The sequence below is a fragment of the Bipolaris oryzae genome (genome assembly GCF_000523455.1).
Source record: "Bipolaris oryzae ATCC 44560 unplaced genomic scaffold scaffold_175, whole genome shotgun sequence".
NCBI classification, from domain to species: domain Eukaryota; kingdom Fungi; phylum Ascomycota; class Dothideomycetes; order Pleosporales; family Pleosporaceae; genus Bipolaris; species Bipolaris oryzae.
The window spans coordinates 36,455-54,724 of record NW_006911451.1 but is presented as its reverse complement, the minus strand read 5'-3'; the positions used below and the strand labels follow the sequence as shown (position 1 = coordinate 54,724).

At 52.4% G+C, this 18,270-nt stretch overlaps 7 protein-coding genes across 7 annotated transcripts; 3 read left to right on the top strand and 4 right to left on the bottom strand.

Annotated features, from left to right (window-relative positions):
• Positions 1–588: 588 nt before the first annotated feature.
• Positions 589–3,523, bottom strand: COCMIDRAFT_29627 (uncharacterized protein; the record flags this gene model as incomplete). Its single annotated transcript, XM_007693656.1, has 6 exons — positions 589–1,336; positions 1,413–1,660; positions 1,723–1,991; positions 2,050–2,184; positions 2,243–3,081; positions 3,150–3,523. 6 exons carry the CDS (start codon positions 3,521–3,523, stop codon positions 589–591), a joined length of 2,613 nt encoding a protein of 870 aa, XP_007691846.1.
• A 544-nt stretch (positions 3,524–4,067) lies between these two features.
• On the top strand, positions 4,068–6,236 carry COCMIDRAFT_29626 (uncharacterized protein; the record flags this gene model as incomplete). The annotated part of the gene is made up of 2 exons (XM_007693655.1): positions 4,068–4,483; positions 4,544–6,236. 2 exons carry the CDS (start codon positions 4,068–4,070, stop codon positions 6,234–6,236), a joined length of 2,109 nt encoding a protein of 702 aa, XP_007691845.1.
• A 418-nt stretch (positions 6,237–6,654) lies between these two features.
• On the top strand, positions 6,655–8,361 carry COCMIDRAFT_105627 (uncharacterized protein; the record flags this gene model as incomplete). The annotated part of the gene is made up of 3 exons (XM_007693667.1): positions 6,655–6,708; positions 6,836–7,177; positions 7,225–8,361. 3 exons carry the CDS (start codon positions 6,655–6,657, stop codon positions 8,359–8,361), a joined length of 1,533 nt encoding a protein of 510 aa, XP_007691857.1.
• Positions 8,362–8,939: 578 nt separating this feature from the next.
• COCMIDRAFT_105610 (glycoside hydrolase family 17 protein) lies at positions 8,940–9,731 on the bottom strand (the record flags this gene model as incomplete). Its single annotated transcript, XM_007693666.1, has 1 exon — positions 8,940–9,731. A coding segment is annotated over one exon (792 nt), but the record flags the coding sequence as incomplete, so codon positions are not given.
• A 2,924-nt stretch (positions 9,732–12,655) lies between these two features.
• COCMIDRAFT_105651 (uncharacterized protein) lies at positions 12,656–14,710 on the bottom strand (the record flags this gene model as incomplete). The annotated part of the gene is made up of 4 exons (XM_007693665.1): positions 12,656–13,624; positions 13,673–14,272; positions 14,319–14,386; positions 14,437–14,710. The coding sequence occupies 4 exons, from the start codon at positions 14,708–14,710 to the stop codon at positions 12,656–12,658; spliced, it is 1,911 nt and encodes a 636-aa protein (XP_007691855.1).
• Positions 14,711–15,003: 293 nt separating this feature from the next.
• Positions 15,004–16,456, top strand: COCMIDRAFT_105631 (uncharacterized protein; the record flags this gene model as incomplete). The annotated part of the gene is made up of 2 exons (XM_007693664.1): positions 15,004–15,055; positions 15,111–16,456. 2 exons carry the CDS (start codon positions 15,004–15,006, stop codon positions 16,454–16,456), a joined length of 1,398 nt encoding a protein of 465 aa, XP_007691854.1.
• A 384-nt stretch (positions 16,457–16,840) lies between these two features.
• On the bottom strand, positions 16,841–17,738 carry COCMIDRAFT_8683 (uncharacterized protein; the record flags this gene model as incomplete). The annotated part of the gene is made up of 2 exons (XM_007693652.1): positions 16,841–17,497; positions 17,565–17,738. The coding sequence occupies 2 exons, from the start codon at positions 17,736–17,738 to the stop codon at positions 16,841–16,843; spliced, it is 831 nt and encodes a 276-aa protein (XP_007691842.1).
• Positions 17,739–18,270: the final 532 nt, after the last annotated feature.

Sequence of the window (18,270 nt, the reverse complement as noted above, 5' to 3'; positions counted from 1 at the left end):
GGGGAGGGGAGGGGAGGGGAGGGGAGGGGGGGAGATGTAGTCCTAGAATTGGTAATGGAAGGTAGTCCTACACCTGGAATTGGTGATGATGGAGGGAGGGTATGGCAAGGGTTAGGGTGGTAGGATTCATACTTACACATTACAACAACAACAACAACAACACCATCGCCGCCGCCGCCACCAACACCAAGGACTCCTAATACTACTACTACTACTTACTGCAGCTGCAGCTGCAGCAATTTTAATAAAGATTTAATTTACTTGAAACTTGAAATGGCATGGGGTGATGCGTTGTATGAGACAACCAGATGGTATGATTCAGAAACAGATGTCACTCAATGTACCTTTTTTTCTTCTTTTCCTTTCAAAGCCGTTACGAAATAAAATAAGGACCCTGCATAATGGCTCTCTTCATTCTTGCATGCAGATGCACTTCAGATGTGCCAGTCATGCAAACTACTTTTACACGTTCCACCTAAACCTGCATACAGACACATACACACACACACACACTCTCTCTCTCTACTTTCTCTTTCTCTCTTGAGATGTGGCAGTTATGCAAGCTACTGTCAGCTCATCCACCCAACACTAACCAGCCAACTCAACCCTCCGCCTGAGCAAAGCCCTCGCTTCCGTCTCACTCAATAGCTCGAGGCCCAACTCATCCAGCACATCTCTAGCCGCCTGGTTATCCGCAAACAGCCGCTTTTCCACCTCCCACAGCCCCAGCACTTCTTCAGCCCCAGCCGCCGCAGCAGCGCCAGCCTCATTTCCACCGCCAAATGACGGCGTGGCACCGGGGTGGTGCTTTGCTTTTTGCGCAACAACAACCGACGGAGGCTCCTCCTCACCACCGTCTTCTGCAGCGCCCCAAGCCTCCGTGTCCCAATCCTCGGTATCCTCGCCGCCACCGTCGTCATGCTTGGCTTGGTGATCCTGGCCTGATGTACTACTACTAGATGAAGAAGGACTGCCTTTGACTGGTAAGCCAACAAGTTTCACACCCTCGAGACACTTCCTCAGTCCCGTTTCTGCTACACCTGGTCCGACATGTTTGTCGACGACACGGCATACAGCCAAGACATCAGCGTGCAACTGTGTGGCACCTTGCGTCGAGAAGCGGTACCGACTCAGCACGTTCTCCCAAAACACCGTCGAAATCGTAGTCAGCATGGCACGGGTGATGCGGCGCAATGGCGCAGACGCAAGGGCACGTGCAAGGAACGTTAGTGTTGTGCGCAGATAAACAAGCAATGGATCCAGCTCTGCGGTCGGCGAGGGTTCAGCAGCAGCGGAACTTGAAGCGGAGGGCCCACCCAGCGTGGCCCACGGGTTGCTATCAGGAAAAAAACAAATATGTCAGTACACAGCTTTTGCATTAAACGGCGAAGTGATGTGGTGAGGAAACGTACATGTGCCGATATGCACGCAGCGCCTCGCGCACGTTGCTGTTAAGTGTGTCGATGATAATCTTCTCACTGCGGTCACGAAGACGCGCATACCACGATGCCGTTTCGTCAAACAGCGAGCCTGCCTCCATGTCGTCACTCTCAACCTTCTTTGACGTGCGTCCGGCCACATCCGCAACAGTCATGGTACCGATATTACTAGTCGGGCTACGCGCGCGGTCCTGTAGCTCCTCCCATATATCTAGGAAAAACTACGAAACTCAAAGTCAGCCGCGAATCACAGAGCACAGGGGTAATGCAAATATGAACCTACCACGTCGTCGCTCCAGTCACGCATGGCCCGTTCGAGATAATCTGCACTGCCAAAGGTCTTGCAAAGGCGCTCTAGTCCTTCAACGCCAAGCAGCCTTTCCTGTTCCTCTTTGGTAATACCACCCATGGCACGACCCAGCGACGTGGTCATGGTCAGATATGCTTCGAGATTGCTCTGCAGCCTCTCATGTAACTTGTCAAAGATGGCAATCTGAATATCAATCAGGAAGGTGAGTTTTTGGCTAAACGAAGTAAGAGGCCTGTAGCGATCTGCAGGAAATGTAAGATTAGCGGCAGATTTGCAATGTAGGGTAAGCGAGAAAAATACCCGTGATGGTCTCGAGCAGGTCGTTTACGCGGATCGCTCCTTTTGTGGGCTTGGTGGCTTTGGGATCGACGCTCTCATAGTCTAGATCACCAAAGTCTGGAGCCTCGACAATGTTCTGATAGCGGGATAGGGCAACTGCTGCGTGTCAGTCGTCCGCCACGAGTTTCCACATTGGGCACGGTAGAAAGCCTACAATCCTTTTCCACCTGCAGCCACCGTCCGAACCAATCCCCCTGTACGAGGAATTCCCATGAAAGCCCCTTCCAGCCTTCAACGCCATGACCAGCATCGTAACCCCACGTGTCTCGGAGGTCCGTGTCAAAGTTCATCACCTCGTGTATCAGGTGGCTCAGAAGCTGTGGCTGGCCAGCGACCTTGGGCAGCAGTGAGCCAATCTTGGTACGCAGCATGGGTAGTAGGGCAGTAATGAAGGCCGACATGGCATCAATGTAGACAGGGTTGAGCGCAAGATCGGTTCCGCGGAAGTGGCGAAGCAGTACAGGCTGGACATGGTCATTGACGAATCCGCTGTAGTCGTTCAGAAGCGTGGTAATGTGAGAAAGAAAGTACTCGGGCCTATCAATGCGGTTTGTGGGCTTGTCGCCTTCAAAATGGTAGCGGAACCGCATCTCGAGCGGCTGCACCAGCACCTCCATAGGGAACAACACTGGCGGTAGTTTAACCTTGTTTCCAGGACCATTCGCATAGTTCATGCCCTCGAGCTCGGGCGATTGCAGGTCGAGAAGCTTAACAAAGGCAGTCTCCCATTCTTCGCGCAGATGCGCGGGTATAGTTGCATTGGGCAAGGGCCAGCGTATCTTCTTGAGCGTATGTTCGAGCTGGGCAGAGAAGGCGTCGAGAATCTTGGTGCGCAGGGTGTGGGTGATTTTACTGACGTAGTAGACCAGCTGGGGCGCGGCACCCTCTGCATCTTCTTGCAGGTTGATGAGGCGCGTGTGAATGGCACGCAGCTGCTTATACGGCGCGAGGGCGGCTTCGCTAGACGTCTGGAGTTTTGCCTGGGCTTGTTTACTGTAGCGGTACGTCAGCGGGCGGCGGCTCTGGGGCATGAGAGGCGGCAGCTGCTGGCGCTGGCGTACCTGAGCTTGTCCACCTCTGCCAGCAGGTCTACATAGTTGGTGGCGACATCCAGACGGTGCAGCGTGTCGAGCACCTCAGCGAAGCGGGGCACGGCTTCGTCGCTCGTCTCCGAAGCGGTTATGACCATGAGGCGACGGTCAATGTCGGCCTGCTCGTGCCTAAAGGCGTCTGCGCGCTGGGCAAGGGAGTCATGGTGGGCGTGGGCAGCGTCTTTGGCATCGTGGAGGTCGCGCTTGGCGTCGTGGAGCTGCTTCTTGAGCAGGCCGTGCTGGGTGGTAATGGTGGCCAATAGGTCGTGGAGCGAGTCGAGGTCGCCAAGCGTCTGCAGCCTATCGTCGAGGTAGTCTGCGACGCGAGTTGAATTGTCATCCATGGATCGTACGATTTGTAGGCAGATGGCTGCGTTTGGACGAGGGTAGGCAGTCTGTCACTGCGGCTGACGGTATTGCAGTTACCGTTCGGCCAGTGATGGTGGGGGGCCCATCCCAGCATGGCCACGCCCAAAAGCGGCTAGCGCACCGGGCTCTAGCGCACTAGCCAGCCTCGGTCGACCCTTCCCTCTGCCCTGGTGGCGCCTTCCCGATCTTGGGGACCGCCTCGATCTCCACCGATCTGGGCTAGCCCCAAAATGGGCAGCAACTTTTCCCTAGCGAGCGCCACCCTCTGCCGCATCAGTCCACTGCTGGAAAACATGCTTAATGCACTGCGACTGCCGTGTCCAACGCCTCCGTTAAACCTCTATACTGCCCTTCCACGGCCCTCTCTAGCCCTGCCCTTGCTGTCCACCGCCAGCCGGCTATAAGTCCCTGCTGCCCGGCCCTGCGTTGGGTGCTGCTGCGCACTGCAGACTTCTCTCCCCGCCCGACCGCTGAAACAGTCCAAACTTTCGTCGCGCGCCGCTGCCGTCATCGCCAACAATGCCCAAGGAACACAAGAAGCGCGGTCGCCGCGAGGAACAGAAAAAGCGCAAGAGGGACGCCGACGACGATGCCAGCTCCAAGCGCCCCAAGCATGAAGATTCTGATCTGCTCCATGTCCAAGATTCAGTCCAGGAACTCGCTAATGGCCAAATCAACCGCCCCAACGAGTCGCCTTTTTACGGAATGCTCGACGAGCAGGAGCAGGAGTACTTCAAAAAGGCCGATGAGATGCTCGAGTTGAACCAGTTCGAGAGCACAGAGGACCGTGATATCTTCCTGGCCAGTGTGTGGAAAGAGGCAGACGGCAAGGAATTGAAAATTGCCAACGGCCAGTCCTCGCGCTTACTTGAGCGCCTGATCCTCCTATCCTCACCAGACCAATTGAAAAGTCTGTTCCAGAAATTCAGCGGACAGTACGTTCTTCCACGATACCTTCTGCTATTGCCATGCTGATCGCCCCTCCCCCCTCTTAGTTTTCTCAACCTCGTCCAGAACCGTTTTGCCTCCCACTGCTGCGAAACACTCTTTATAAAAGCCGCCCCCATCGTTACGGAAGAGACCGTTAAAGCGGAACCTCTGCAGACCCCACCCGCCTCCGATCCCGACGAAGTCGTTGTCTCGATGGAAAATCTCTTTCTCTTTACACTCGGCGAGCTCGAGGGATATATGGGTTTTTTGATGACGGACAAGTACGCCTCTCATGTACTCCGGGTGTTGCTTATAATTCTTTCGGGTGCGCCGCTGGAGAAACAGACCAAGTCTGTTACGCAGAGCAAGAAGAAGGAAAAGATTACTGTTTCTGGCGCGGAAAAGGGTCAGGAGCGTGTCTTGGAGGAGAGGGTTATTCCCCAGTCTTTCCTGGATGCCCTGGAAAAGGTTATTAGCGATAGTGTCTCCGGCATAGAGTCGCATTATCTTCGCTCACTCACCACACATCCACTCGGTGGCCCAACCCTGCAACTACTTCTCAAGCTGGAACTGGCGCATTTTGGAAAGTCTCGAGCCAAGAACGAAAAGTCCATCATTCACCGACTGCTTCCTGACAACCCCATTGCCGAAGGAACTGAAAGCGCCATCCTCATCAATGGTCTAGTATATGACGCGGTAGGATCCCGCCTATTGGAAACAATTATCGAGAATGCGCCGGGTAAAGTGTTCAAGTCCATCTATGGAGAATTCTTCAAAGAGCGCATGGGCAACTTGTCACGCAATGAAATCGCGGGATACGTGGTAGGTAAGATCCTCGAGCGGCTCGGCAAAGACGACCTAGAAGAAGCCATGCGCCAAATTGTCGACCAGATTCCCAGCCTAGTCGAACGCAACCGAACCGCTGTCATCAAAGTGCTCATTGAGCGCTGTGTGGCACGTGAAGTTGACTGCGCACCCATCAAGGCACAACTCGAGGCTGCTTATGCTGGTTCCAACGGCTTTGAAGTCACCCGCATCCTTCGGCTAAATGAAGAAGAGGGAAAACTACGTGCCAGGCATGTTCCGTCACCGGAAAAGGTTCATGGATCTTTGCTGGCACAAACCATGATGACCGTTGACGGACCCCTTGGTCACCTTGTGTTTGACTCTCTTGCCAACTTGTCTCCTGAGCTTGCCACTCAGCTGGCTCGCGACCCGACAGCGTCCAGGACACTTCAAGCAGCATTAATGTCAGAGAACGCGTCTGTCATCTTCCGCCGTAAGATGATCCAACTATTTTACGGTAAGATCGGTGAGCTTGCACTCGACCCAGCAGCGTCGCACGTCATCGACGCAATCTGGCAGGGCACAGCTGGTCTGGCTTTCATCCGCGAACGCATCGCCGAGGAGCTGGCAGAAAACGAGAGTTCTCTGCGTGAATCTCATGTAGGTCGTGCCGTCTGGCGAAACTGGCGCATGGATCTCTACAAGCGCAGACGTAACGATTGGGTCACACAATCCCGCTACACAGCTGGCAATCAAGGCTTCCAGTCCTTCCCAGAGGGTACTAGTGATGCGCCTCAAAATCCTAAGGCGGGCAAGAAGCTGACGGCTATTGAGCTGGCAAGGCAGAAGCATGCAGCTGCAAAGGCTGCACAAGGAAAAGACGGCAAAAAGTCCAAGAAGGGAAGCCAAGCTACAAATGGTAGCGTGGGCAGCGGGAGTAGCAGCAAAGGCAAGAGTGTTGCAGCACAATGACAATGGCGACACCACGTGCATGGCGTGGGATATTTTCTATATCAGGCATGAAATTTACACACTGGCTGCTTCATCATTCTGGCGTTAGATAAGGTGGATCTGTTGTAGTGGTTGATCTGGTTGTTTGGTTTCTGATTCGACGATCGTAGATACCTTTCTTAGTGGCATAATTTGCATGTGCGATTACGCATTTTTGGCGGACCAGGAATGGTCAGCTCGATTATAAGAATCCATGACTGCATGTTTGCCATTTGCTCAGGTAGCCGGCACTAATGCCGATTAGCTCGGGCAACTTTGCGCGCCATTTCTGTGCCGTGATTTTTGCTCCTACACATCACCACCACGGTTCTTTTCAATCCAATCCTTATACTGGCTTTTTTCGAGATTGAATTTCTCGAATTGTCTGGCGACTTGTGTCATGTCTTCCGCACCCGGAAATACGCCTCTCAATCGGGCTGATGAAGTCAAAGATGTAAGTTCTTCGGAACCATTTTCCGAGCATTCCGACAGAAAATGTTGTGTTACTCACTGCACGTCGATGATGCCTCCAATTCGTCATTCGCCCCCACCAGACAGCATGATATTAACGCTACCATCAGCTTCTTGATGCCGTCCAAGAGTTGATCATACCATTCATCCGCTCTGCAGACGAAGATGCTGCTACTAAGCACACTGGCCATGGTCTACGAATAGAAGGTAGTGGTGGCCCAAGAACTACAATCGTTGAGCATCATCCTCCTAAGAAGCTGGAGTCTATCCTCAGCGAAGAGCTGGAAATTAATGACAAAAAAGTTGGGAAAGATGGACTAGTCAAGCTGGTGAGCACCGTGCTAAAGTATAGCGTAAACACTTGGGATCAAGGGTTCCTGGACAAACTATATGCGAGTACGAACGCGGTAGGCGTAGTCAGTGAGCTGCTTCTGGCTGTGTTGAACACCAATGTAAGTTTCTTTGCTTGCTTAAACAATCAGGTACTGAATTTTCCCAGGCCCATGTCTACCACGTCTCACCCGTACTAACCCTCGTCGAAAAACGAACAACAAAGTACCTAGCTTCTCTCTTTGGCCTGCCAGAGAAAACTTGTGGGGGAATCTCCCAACCAGGTGGCAGTGCCGCTAATGCCTCCGCCATCGTCATCGCTAGAAACACCCTGTTCCCAGAGACCAAAACCGAGGGCAATGGAACCCACAAATTTACCCTCTTCACCTCAGCCCACGGTCATTACTCTGTAGAAAAAGCCGCCAATCTCTTCGGCCTCGGCTCCAAAAACGTCATCGCCGTCCCCGTCGACGACCATGGCCGCATGATCCCCTCCGAACTCGAGCGCCTCGTCACCGAATCCAAGACCCGCGGCGAAGCCCCCTTCTTCGTCAACGCCACAGCAGGCACCACCGTCCACGGCTCATTCGACCCCTTCCCCGCCCTCTCATCGATCTGCAAATCGCACAACCTCTGGCTCCACATTGACGGCTCTTGGGGCGGCAGCGTCATCTTTTCCCCTACCTACTCCCCGCCGCGTCTTGCAGGCTCCGACCTCGCAGACAGCATAACCGTCAATCCCCATAAAATGCTCGGCGTACCCATGACCAGCAGCTTCTTACTCGGCAAGGACATGAATACTTTTTACCGCGCCCTCACGCTGCCCGCAGGCTACCTCTTCCACAACGCCCCCGGCACAGACGCCCAGGATATATACGACCTCGCAGACCTAACCCCCCAATGCGGTCGCCGCGCAGACAGCCTAAAGTTCTTCCTCGCCCTCCAATATTACGGCCCCCAGCATTTCAGCGACTTGGTCGATAGAGCCTACGACAACGCCGAGTACCTACTCCAGAAACTGAAAGATGGTGGTCACTTCAAGACGATTAGTCCGGAGCCCCTGCCTTGCTTGCAGGTGTGCTTTTACTATGCCAAGAATGGGGCGGTGAACGAGGATGCAGAGAAGAATAGCAAAGCTACGACGGAGATTGCGCAGAGGCTGGTGAGTAGGGGGTTTATGGTTGATTTTGCGCCCGGGGAGCAAGGGAAGTTTTTTAGGGTTGTGGTGAATGGGAATGTGGGCAGGGGGACGCTGGATGGCTTGGTTAAGGCGATTGAGGATGTGGCAGCGGAGTTGGAGTTGTAAGAGTAAAGCGGTTGAGTGGGTGGGTTTCTGCTTGCTCGTTTTGCGGTTTAGCTGGTAGGACTTTTGGTATAGAACATTTATGTGGTGGTAGATTTAAGACGTAGAGTAGAAGAGCATTTGATAGAAAAGGGAATGCATAGTTAGACTGCCTATGCCAACAAGGCATTCACATCCACTGGGGAGAAGGATTCCAAGACAAGTACCAGTAAGTTCCGGCAAGAGTACTGCTAGCAATTTTTGACTTATGTGAGTTTGATTTACTCCTTCTTGTTAGACACTGTTAATGGTGTTGAAGAGTTTCTATTGCAGTCATGAATTGATTTATTAGAAAATCAGGGTATCTATACTACATGTGCTGCAAACCAATTGTACCTCATACTTGCATAATTTCATGATCGTACAAGGAACGAGCTTCCGTATACATAAACTTGACACCAGGCCACACAATGGCCTGGCCCACACGAAAAGAAAGCAATCATAAGATACAGGCGTATATAGCCAAATGATGAGATGTAGACTCATTTCCACGACATCCCATCTAGCCATGCCATACTGAAACCCTCATATCATCAAGACACCTACCCGATAACGCCCCAGAAACGCTCGGCGTTGAAAGTAGATGCCGTGTTGACCTTCCAGCTGGAATCAAAGGCGCTGAAGAGAAACATGTCGCCACTGAAAGATTCGCGGATTGACTGAAGAGCAATGCGCTGGTTCTCTGCTGATGGGATAGCTTCACCATTGGGGCTACCCTGGCGAGGCCAACCCGACTCAGTGACAACAACACGCTTATTGTTACAGGTAGACTGTACCATCCGGACTTGGTTCTTCACAAAGGGACCTGCATCCGCTGCGTGCGTGTGTTGGTCAAAGAAGGCATGGATATTGACCATGACCACGTCTGAGGCTTCGCAGATAGACGGGTTGTTAATAGTAGCTGGTGCCGTCTCGACAGCGCCCACAGGGCCGCTGTAGCCAAGTTGTCGTAGCTGGGTACGCGCTCTACCAATTGCGTCTACGACCTGCGCTGCATTCATCCTGCCCTCGTTTACACGTTCGTTCTCCACTGTGAAGAGCTGTATGACCTCCCAGTTGCCGCCGGCGTGCTGATCGATAGCATTCTTGTAAGCTTGGATGACCTCGCTGACGTCTTCACCGCTACCACCTGCATCCAGATATGCGCCGCCCATGAGCTTCTGGCCGTTCTTAAGTGCATTCTGGATGCCAAGGGAGATCTGATTGCAGTCCATGCCGTATAAGCGGATCATCTTGAAGTCTTTCATCCTACTGAATTCGCTAGCGATTTCAGCTTCTGACTTGCATTCTGATGCGCCGGTGTAGACATCCCAGGTTATACCCATAGGCAGGTTGCCCTCAATCAGATTGTCGGTTGGGGCAGGTGCCTCAGGGGAAGAAGGCGGCGGCAACGCAGACGGAGGGGAAGGTGATGCAGCTGGAGGAAGATACTGGTTCGCTGGAGGAGAGGACAGTGCAGCTGAGGGCAAATATGGTTCCGCTGGAGGAGGACGTGAATCAGCTGGAGGCAAGGATGGCGGCGCCGGAGGAGAAGGTGGCTCAACTGGGGGGGATGGAGGTGCTGCCGGGGGAGAGGGTGTTGCAACTGGAGGAGAAGGCGGCTCAACCGGAGGTAAAGACGGTTCCACTGGAGGCGAGGAAGATTCGGCCAGAGATGGGGAAGGTTCTGCTACGGAAGAGGATTGAGCCGCAGGCTCTAATGTCTCAGTGGTGATGGGTGTCACAGAAGAAGACTCGGGCACGACAGCTGGCGTCAGTGAAGCTTGAGTAGATATGACAGAAGTTACCGAAGAAGACTCCGAAGGAGTTGTTGTCGTTGACAGAGCGGCCTGAGAAGTGCTTGAAGATAGGACTGACGACATAGCCATGACAGGGACCTTGACAGAAGTTGAGGTTGAAAAGGCCGCACCCCCTTCATCTACATAGATAACAACTTCGGCGACCACCTCAGTCACATACACAACCTTGGTGACGAGTTCGCGCTTGTGGTCTAGATTCGTTAAGCCAATAGGGTCTCACCAATCGAGTGTATGACTTACAGAGAGGACGCCCGCTCGCGGAGCCCACAAGAAGGCCGGCAGCTGCCAGAGCGCTCGCCAAAATGACACTCTTCATGGCGACGATGAATTGAACCTTATGAAATATTCGTGCTATAAAGACAATGCAAAAACTGCTATGTGTCTGATTGCGGTAGTGTGTTTGACTCGAGTACAACTCAAGCCGTCGGACAAGAAATAAGAGAGTGACTGCCTGCAGTTGGCAAAAAGAGAGGAAGCCGGACCACGCCGAGCGAAGAGATCGTGAAGCAAACCAGACAGTAAAGACTGTGTGCAAGGTGTTGTAGGTCAAGTGTAACGAGAGAGCTGGAGTGAGTGACCATATCCTCTTGCATGTCCTACCTCGCGCTTGGCGATTTTGGGTCTAGTGCCAGCGCCGTTTGGTAATCGCGAACAGATAGTGAAAGGCGCTGGTATTCTAGACCATTGGGCAAACGAAATCTCAAGATTATCAACGCATTGGGTGAAGTGGCGAGGGGTAGGGGGGGCAATTACAATCTGGGGCAAGGAACAAAGACTGAAACACCAAAGTGCCTCAGGCGTTGGAGTTGAATCGTCAAAACGAATGAAGGTAGCCGAGGACAGGAAATAGTTTCAAATCGAGCCGGGAAAATTATGCTGACATTTTGACGTTTGAAGTGCTATTTTTTTTATGAAGGGTGGTGGTCGGCTACCCGACGGGTGTAAGGAAGGTGATGCAACCACTGTTAAAACGGGAACAGACAACGATGGAGAACGATTTCTTAAGATACCCTACAATTCATACTTACTGATTAGCTAGAGAGACTGTGCATTCAGTCCAAAAGCGGACTGCGACTATTCCGGCGCATGCTAGTACACATTGCACCTGGTGTCGGCGCAAAATAATGGATATACACCTTGGCGCTTCAAGACCAAGGCTTGGTACAAGATGCTAGATAGAGCCATTTCGTTGGCCTATATTTTCCATCTGATCCTTGCGGAATATGAGGCGATTTTATAAAACGTGAAGGGATTGAAGAGAGCAATAAGAGATAGGAAACAAAGACTCGGGGGCCAGACGGCCCCCAAGAAAGACGATGCGGCAACTGTGTAGAATGGTAGTTGCAAATAGTAGAACTCGCGATACTTTCAGTACTAAATATATTCAGCAAGCATGAATCGCAACAATATTCTCGAAAGAATAAGTGGAGGAAGGAAGCCAGGTGTATTTGAGTCTCAGGTACTCGAGCCACATGAAACCAGTTGGAGACAGGGATTCCACCCTTGATACCATCAACTTCGCAAGTCTACCGAGAGAATCCTAGAGTAGACTGAAAGAACCCCATGCGACGACGCAGAAAATAGCCATTACCAACTTTGCGCAAAATGAAAGGAGAAGATGTCATTCAGCAAGCTCCAGGAAGGCAGCCTAGCAAGCTACCAAAAGCGGGGGGCACGTGTCCCACAATCACCCTCACTTCACCTAGAAATCCAAGCACGCGGAGCCAAACTCATCCTCAATACCTTCTTCTACTCTCCCCTTACCTATGCTCTTTTGAAAAAAAAAAGGTAGTAGCCGTTTTCTTACAGCTAGCGAGGATGGAGGAGCAAAAAAAAGTACCAGCCAGCCAGAATCCCAGACACGACTCAAGCACACACCCCTCGGTACAGTAACAGACGAGTGCGCACGGCCAGCGCATCCACTCGACCCTTTCCTCGCATGCGTGTCACGTCACTGTCCCTTTCGTATAACAACGCACTGGCCTTTTACTTCCCATAGCGTAGGGGCGCGCCCCAATCATTGCATCCTCGGAAGTCTGATCACACACCCAACACTTTTTGCGCAGTATATATATTTTTTATTTTGTAAGAGCGATTGTGCAGTGCGAGGATTTGTACGAACTCATTTCTTGCCTTTTACCAGAAGTGACCGCGAGTCCCGCACAACACTGCACTTACTCAATCTTTGGAACAACTTTTCACCCAGCGTGGGTTCGAAACTCTGTTTTTGCCATTTTCTTTTTGCTGCTCTTTTTTTTTGTCAGCTTTGCTTGACGGCCGACCTTCTCAACAACGCTATGTGAGCAACGCATAATGAATGTGATAATGGCAACCCTCGCTTGATTTTTGTGTTTTAGTGGACTGTAGTTTTTTATAACAATGTAGACCATGCTTTCAGCAATAGGCACAGCATCATGTAGCCTTCTCTGCTAAAAAGGGCCTGCCTCAATCCTGCCTATCTAACACTTCATCTTAATCCCCTTTCGCTTTTCGTTTTCACGCCACTCAAACATAAACTGCACGCCTGTAAACAACGCACAGCAAGCTGTCGCAAAGAACATCCAACCAGACCACGTCCCCACAATGCCACTAACCAGACCCTTTAGCCCATCCATTCCAAGTGCAAAGCCAACGAGATTAGCTGTCATAAGCATCAGAATCTCGCCGACAGCACCCACACCACACAACCAGCGGTAAGCATCGGGGCTGTTCTTCCACTTCTTTGCTGGGAAGATGTATGATGCGATAATCTCTGGAAGGACAAAGAGGGTCACAAGCCATCCCCACATGAGTAGTCGGAGTTGAATATCATGCCAGATGGCGATAAAGGTAAACACTGCGAGGTAGTTGCCGATCGCTCTTGCTTTGCCGAGGATGCCCTCGCCCTTACTACCACCAAGAGGAATATACAGATACCTCAAGCTCCACTTATTGAAGCTGCGGTGCCATCCGCGCCAAAAGTGCATAACAGAGTAGTTGTCAGACATGCAACGCACCATGTTCTCTGGCGGGTCTATGCCATCCATGAGAGACCAGAGGCGGAAGAAGCGCCATGGTATGAGAAGCTTTAGCCAAATGTGTTTGAGGTTGAAGAAGCCTAACATGCTGAGCTCACAAGGTGTGTACTGAGACCAGTCGGGCTTCTCGTGAAAGATGGCGACCATGTACATGTAATGAATCATAATCTCCATGGTAAGGAGGACGACAATGAAACGCACCAAGTAGAAGCCTGTCCGCGTAGTGGTGATGCTGTGAGGCCGGTAGCGACATTGCGCTATATAGTCGTTAAATGTTACAATGGGCCCAGCCAGGTAGAGTGGAGAATATGTGGCATAGGCGAAATAATTGCGGAATGAGTAGTCGGCGGGTTTCGCAGGGATGGATACCCGATCACGCTCAGAGAGGTTGGATGGGTCGAGTTGTTTCTTCTTAGACGTTATTAGCTATATCGAATCGAGGGAAGATGGGAAGAATACTTCTAGAGGACTATTGTCTCGGGAGTTGAGTGACCAGTAATAGTCGAGGTTGAAACTTATGAGCCGGAGGATAGTGAAGTTGAAGAGAACTTCCCAACGTGGAATGAGGCCACCATAGCTATCGAGCATATGGCCGAAATCAGATGTTGACTCGCCCTTTTTCGAAGTTGTGGATGGGAGAAATGTGCCGAGGATAGTTGCATAGGAGTAGCCCCGGCCAAATTCATTGGCGAATAAGGTGCCTACGTTGAAGATCCACGTTGCGGCTGGTATGTACTGTCGAGGGAGCTTCTTTCCAATGCAGTAATTGGCATAGAGGATTGCCAGGATTTTGAATGCCGAGAAACCATGTAGAGCAACAAGAAATATAGCAGCGAAGCCCACGTCAAACGATATGCGCTGAAGCATGCGGGCATCCGCCGCAGCGGACGGTGTTAAGCCCATTGTGAGGCCATTGCTTGCCGACGACCGTACTTGGGTGTATGTACCAGCTCGCCAGAAAGAGTCATATGCTTTGCGTAAATTTGGATGCAGTAGTACTACGATAAATAGATATGGAATGTTTTGACGGAAGCCGCCATATTGAGCATCAACATTATCCTGGGTAGTCAGTGAATTGTACATGACAAGGGGCAACGTAACATACCACTTTCCGCCCAGGTATCCAGCCATCGGAAAGGAGATGTTCGAATTTTGGATAATTTGGGTGCGATTCTATAAGTTGGTCAACACATGGCTCTTACTTGTCGTATCGCCCAACATACCTTTAGACACGTCCAGTACGGATTTAAACATCATGAATACGCTGGCTGAAATGGCCACGTAGTAGAAATAAAACTCTGGTGTGTTCCATCGTGGCGGCTGAATGTCATTATCTGCACGTCTGGTACCCTCTCTTCCTTCTTTTACTGGAATTGGGCCCACTGGGTCAAGTTTGGCCTCCTCGAGCGCCTCCTTGGGCGGTGTGGTAGCTGGTATTACGAAGCGAGTGTCGAGGGTATCGAGTGCATACAGCTGGCGGATGAATTTAAGCGCCATGATGACTTCTATCCTATCTCTTCATGTCTCAGATTCCGAGACGCCCTGCGAACAAATATCTGGGGGGATGCGGGGCGGAGGCGCGAGGGGTAAGTGCGGTGGTGGAGGACAGGTCCGCAACCTCAACTTTTGGAGTTCGCGTCTTGCGACTGCTTCTCTTGAACACCAGCACCAGCTCCACGACCACGCCCACCTCGACTGACTCGGAAACCCGACAATTACGCGTCAATCCGCCATACCATACCCGACATATTTTCATTCACCAGTCTCCGCGCCGGCGATAATCGCGCGCGATGAACATTCCCAACTCGTCGACCGCACCCGCTGCGGGAGAGTATGCTGGAGGTAACTACGGTTGTCCAAAGCTTTGCAGAGCGCGCCCACTAACAACAAACTGCAGATGAGGTCTCAGCGATCGTTCTTGACCCCGGCTACTCAACCGTACGCGCAGGATTCGCCGGCGAAGATGTTCCCAAATCCGTATGCCCTTCCTTCTATGGCCTCACATCATCAGGCGACCGTCTGTTCGGCGAGAACGCGATACATGCTCCAGTCGATGGGCTTGAGATTAAGAATTATTGGGGCTCAGATGGCATAGTAGAGGACTGGGAGACTGCGACCAAGCTGTGGGAGTATGCGATTACAAGCCGGCTCACGGGCGCAAAACCGACGGACCCCAAGAAGAACGGGCTGAATGATGGTAATGACGAGAACGGAAATGGAGAGGCTATGGATGTGGACATGGAAGCGCTAGAGAACAACGAGAAGCCCTTGGAAGACAGTCCGCTCCTCGTCACAGAACCAGGCTGGAACAGCGCAAAAGCACGAGAAAAGTACATTGAGATTGCAATGGAGGAATGGGGAACCCCAGCCTTCTTCCTACAAAAGACGGGCGTGTTGGCTGCTTTTGCATCAGGCAAGGCCTCTGGGATCATCATCGACGTCGGCGCTTCCCACACGTCTGTTACGCCCGTCCTCGACGGCATGGTATTACGAAAGGGAGTTCAAAAGTCACCTCTGGCCGGAAACTTTGTCTCTGACCAGATCCGACTGTCATTCAAGCAGGCGCAACCAGAGGTCCCGCTGATACCCCATTTCATGGTGAAGAGCAAAACGCCCGTCGACGCTGGCGCACCAGCTCAAGCCACGTACAAGACCTTCCCCACGCCGCCCACCGACTCCTTCCGATTGAACGAAGAAGAACGCATCCTGACATCGTTCAAGGAGTCAGTCGTAGAAGTGTGGCCCGGCCCCGGCCGCTTCAGCACCAACGAGGAGCTAGCAAAGAGCATGCCCGGCCGACCCTTCGAGATGCCCGACGGCTGGAACCAAGTCTTTGGCGTGGAGCGATTCCGCGCCGCCGAAGGCCTCTTCGACGCCTCAGCAGCACTCACCTCCGACACGAGTCCCGCACCCAAGCCCGAGCAAACTATCCCCCGCCTCGTCCAGGCTGCCGTCCAGCAAGTCGACGCGGATCAGCGTCCCCTGTTGCTCTCTAACATTGTCGTCACGGGCGGTAGCACCCTGCTGTACAAATTCAACGAGCGCCTCAACTACGAAGTCAACTCCATCTATCCGTCTACCCGCAATAAGCTTATTGCTCCTGGCAGTGTGGTGGAGCGCAAGTACGCTGCTTGGATTGGTGGCAGTATATTGGCTAGTCTGGGCAGTTTCCACCAGCTGTGGATCTCCAAGAAGGAGTATGAGGAGCACGGTGCGAATATCGTTGAGAAGAGGTGTCGATAGGGGATGTGTATGCATGGAAGGAGTTTATTTTCAGGCTCACGGGTCATGTAGAGAGATGAATATATTGGTTGCTGTGTCGTCAGTCAGGGTTGGTCATTTTACTATAATGTTTCTTGCGATGCTTGGTCTGTCTAGTGGAGTTGAATTAGTGATGAAATGTCTCAAGTTCAAATCTTCAAATCTTCAAATCTTTCAATATTCCCATCTGGGTCGCGTAAACAAATGTACAACAGATGGTCGGCATGAGGACAAAAGTGGTTCATCATCATCATATTGTCTTCTAGCTATCCGATTCAAGGAGTCCATTCGACACCTGATGTCGGTGTATAGTACATGTTCTTCATGTTCGTAACGCCATGTCGTGTATTGCCCAACACTCTTCATTTACGAGTCTACATCCATTGTCTCGGCTGTGGCGGTCACGTCGTCGTCCTTGAGCTCATGCACGGTAACGTACTTGCTAATTTCCTCCTTCTTGATAATCTTTTCGTTGAGTACCGCGGTGGTGCCGCGTTGGAACCTATAGTTCCTCTGCTTGGGCTGCCTGGTATTTGGTGTCTTGTAGTTCCTCATCAGGGTCGTCTTCTCTTCTGTGATGACGGCCACATCCACGTTACTACCTGAACCCAAATCGTTCCAGATACCAGCCTCAATGGCATTGGAGCACAGAGTGACGGCCTCGTCGCGCGTCAGGTGCGCCTTCCACTGTGTCTCGAAAACCGACATGGCGGCCAGCGAACCGGAGCCCATGGTGACGTATGGCAGCTTGTCGGTGGAGCCGTGGGCGTGGACGGTGAAGAGGTGGGCGCCGGTGGGGTCGACACCAGCAACGACGAGATAGGCACCAATGTGGCCTTGGTGGCGGAACAGGTGCTGCTTCAGCATCGTCATGCAGGTTACGACGCGGGGCTTACGGCCGGTGGAGAGAGCGTGCAGTTCGAGGTTGGATGAGATGATGGCTGTGGTGAACTCGGTGTCTGCAGCGGTACCGGCACCAGCGCACCAGATCTGGGGGGCGATGAAGTGCAGCTTCTCGCAGTTCTGCGGTCACAATTGTTAGGGGGTGCATCGTAGTGAGGGCGGTGTCCATTGCGGGGGAGGAGCATACCTTGTCTGCGACAATGGGCCCGCTGGTTGCGCGAGTATCTGCTGCGATTACCACGCCGCCATCGAATAGACAGCCGACAATGGTGGTTCCCGTGCTGGTGGCCTTGGGTAGGGGGATACCCTGGGCATGGAGAGCCACATTGCGGTTGTGGTTGGAGAAGTCGAAGCCGCCCATGGTGGGTATGTGTATGTGTATGGGTGGATGATATGTTGTAAGCCTGGGGAGGACTGGCGGGCGGGCTGTTGTAGAAGCCGGGGGTGTTCTGACCGATAGATGCTGTTTAACTTCCTTTACAGAGCTACCAGCTGGGTTCTATGTGCAGTAGTTGTATATCGTGAGGCTGATCCCAACACTGGTCGTTGCTCAAGGCAGGTCGGCGGCGGCGGCGATGGGGGACTTGCGTAGCTGGTCGTGCCTGGTGGGTGGAGCTTGGACCGCTGTGCTTGGCGCGGTGATCCGCCAGCTGCTAACCCCGACTTTTCCTAGACAGCAAAGCGCGTCTGGCAAAAGTGACGAGCTACTGGTTGCATGATTGCCGATGCATGCTGATGCCGCTGCACCAGGCTCTTTTTTGCGACATCACCGCCTTTCTCGTACCCGCCTTTCTGCTCTTCATCCTCACTCGGTCCCAGTCTTAGCACTGCGCTGGACCTTTCTTTGTTTCCCATCCCCCAGAACTCACGGTGACCGTGCACGCGCTTTCGCG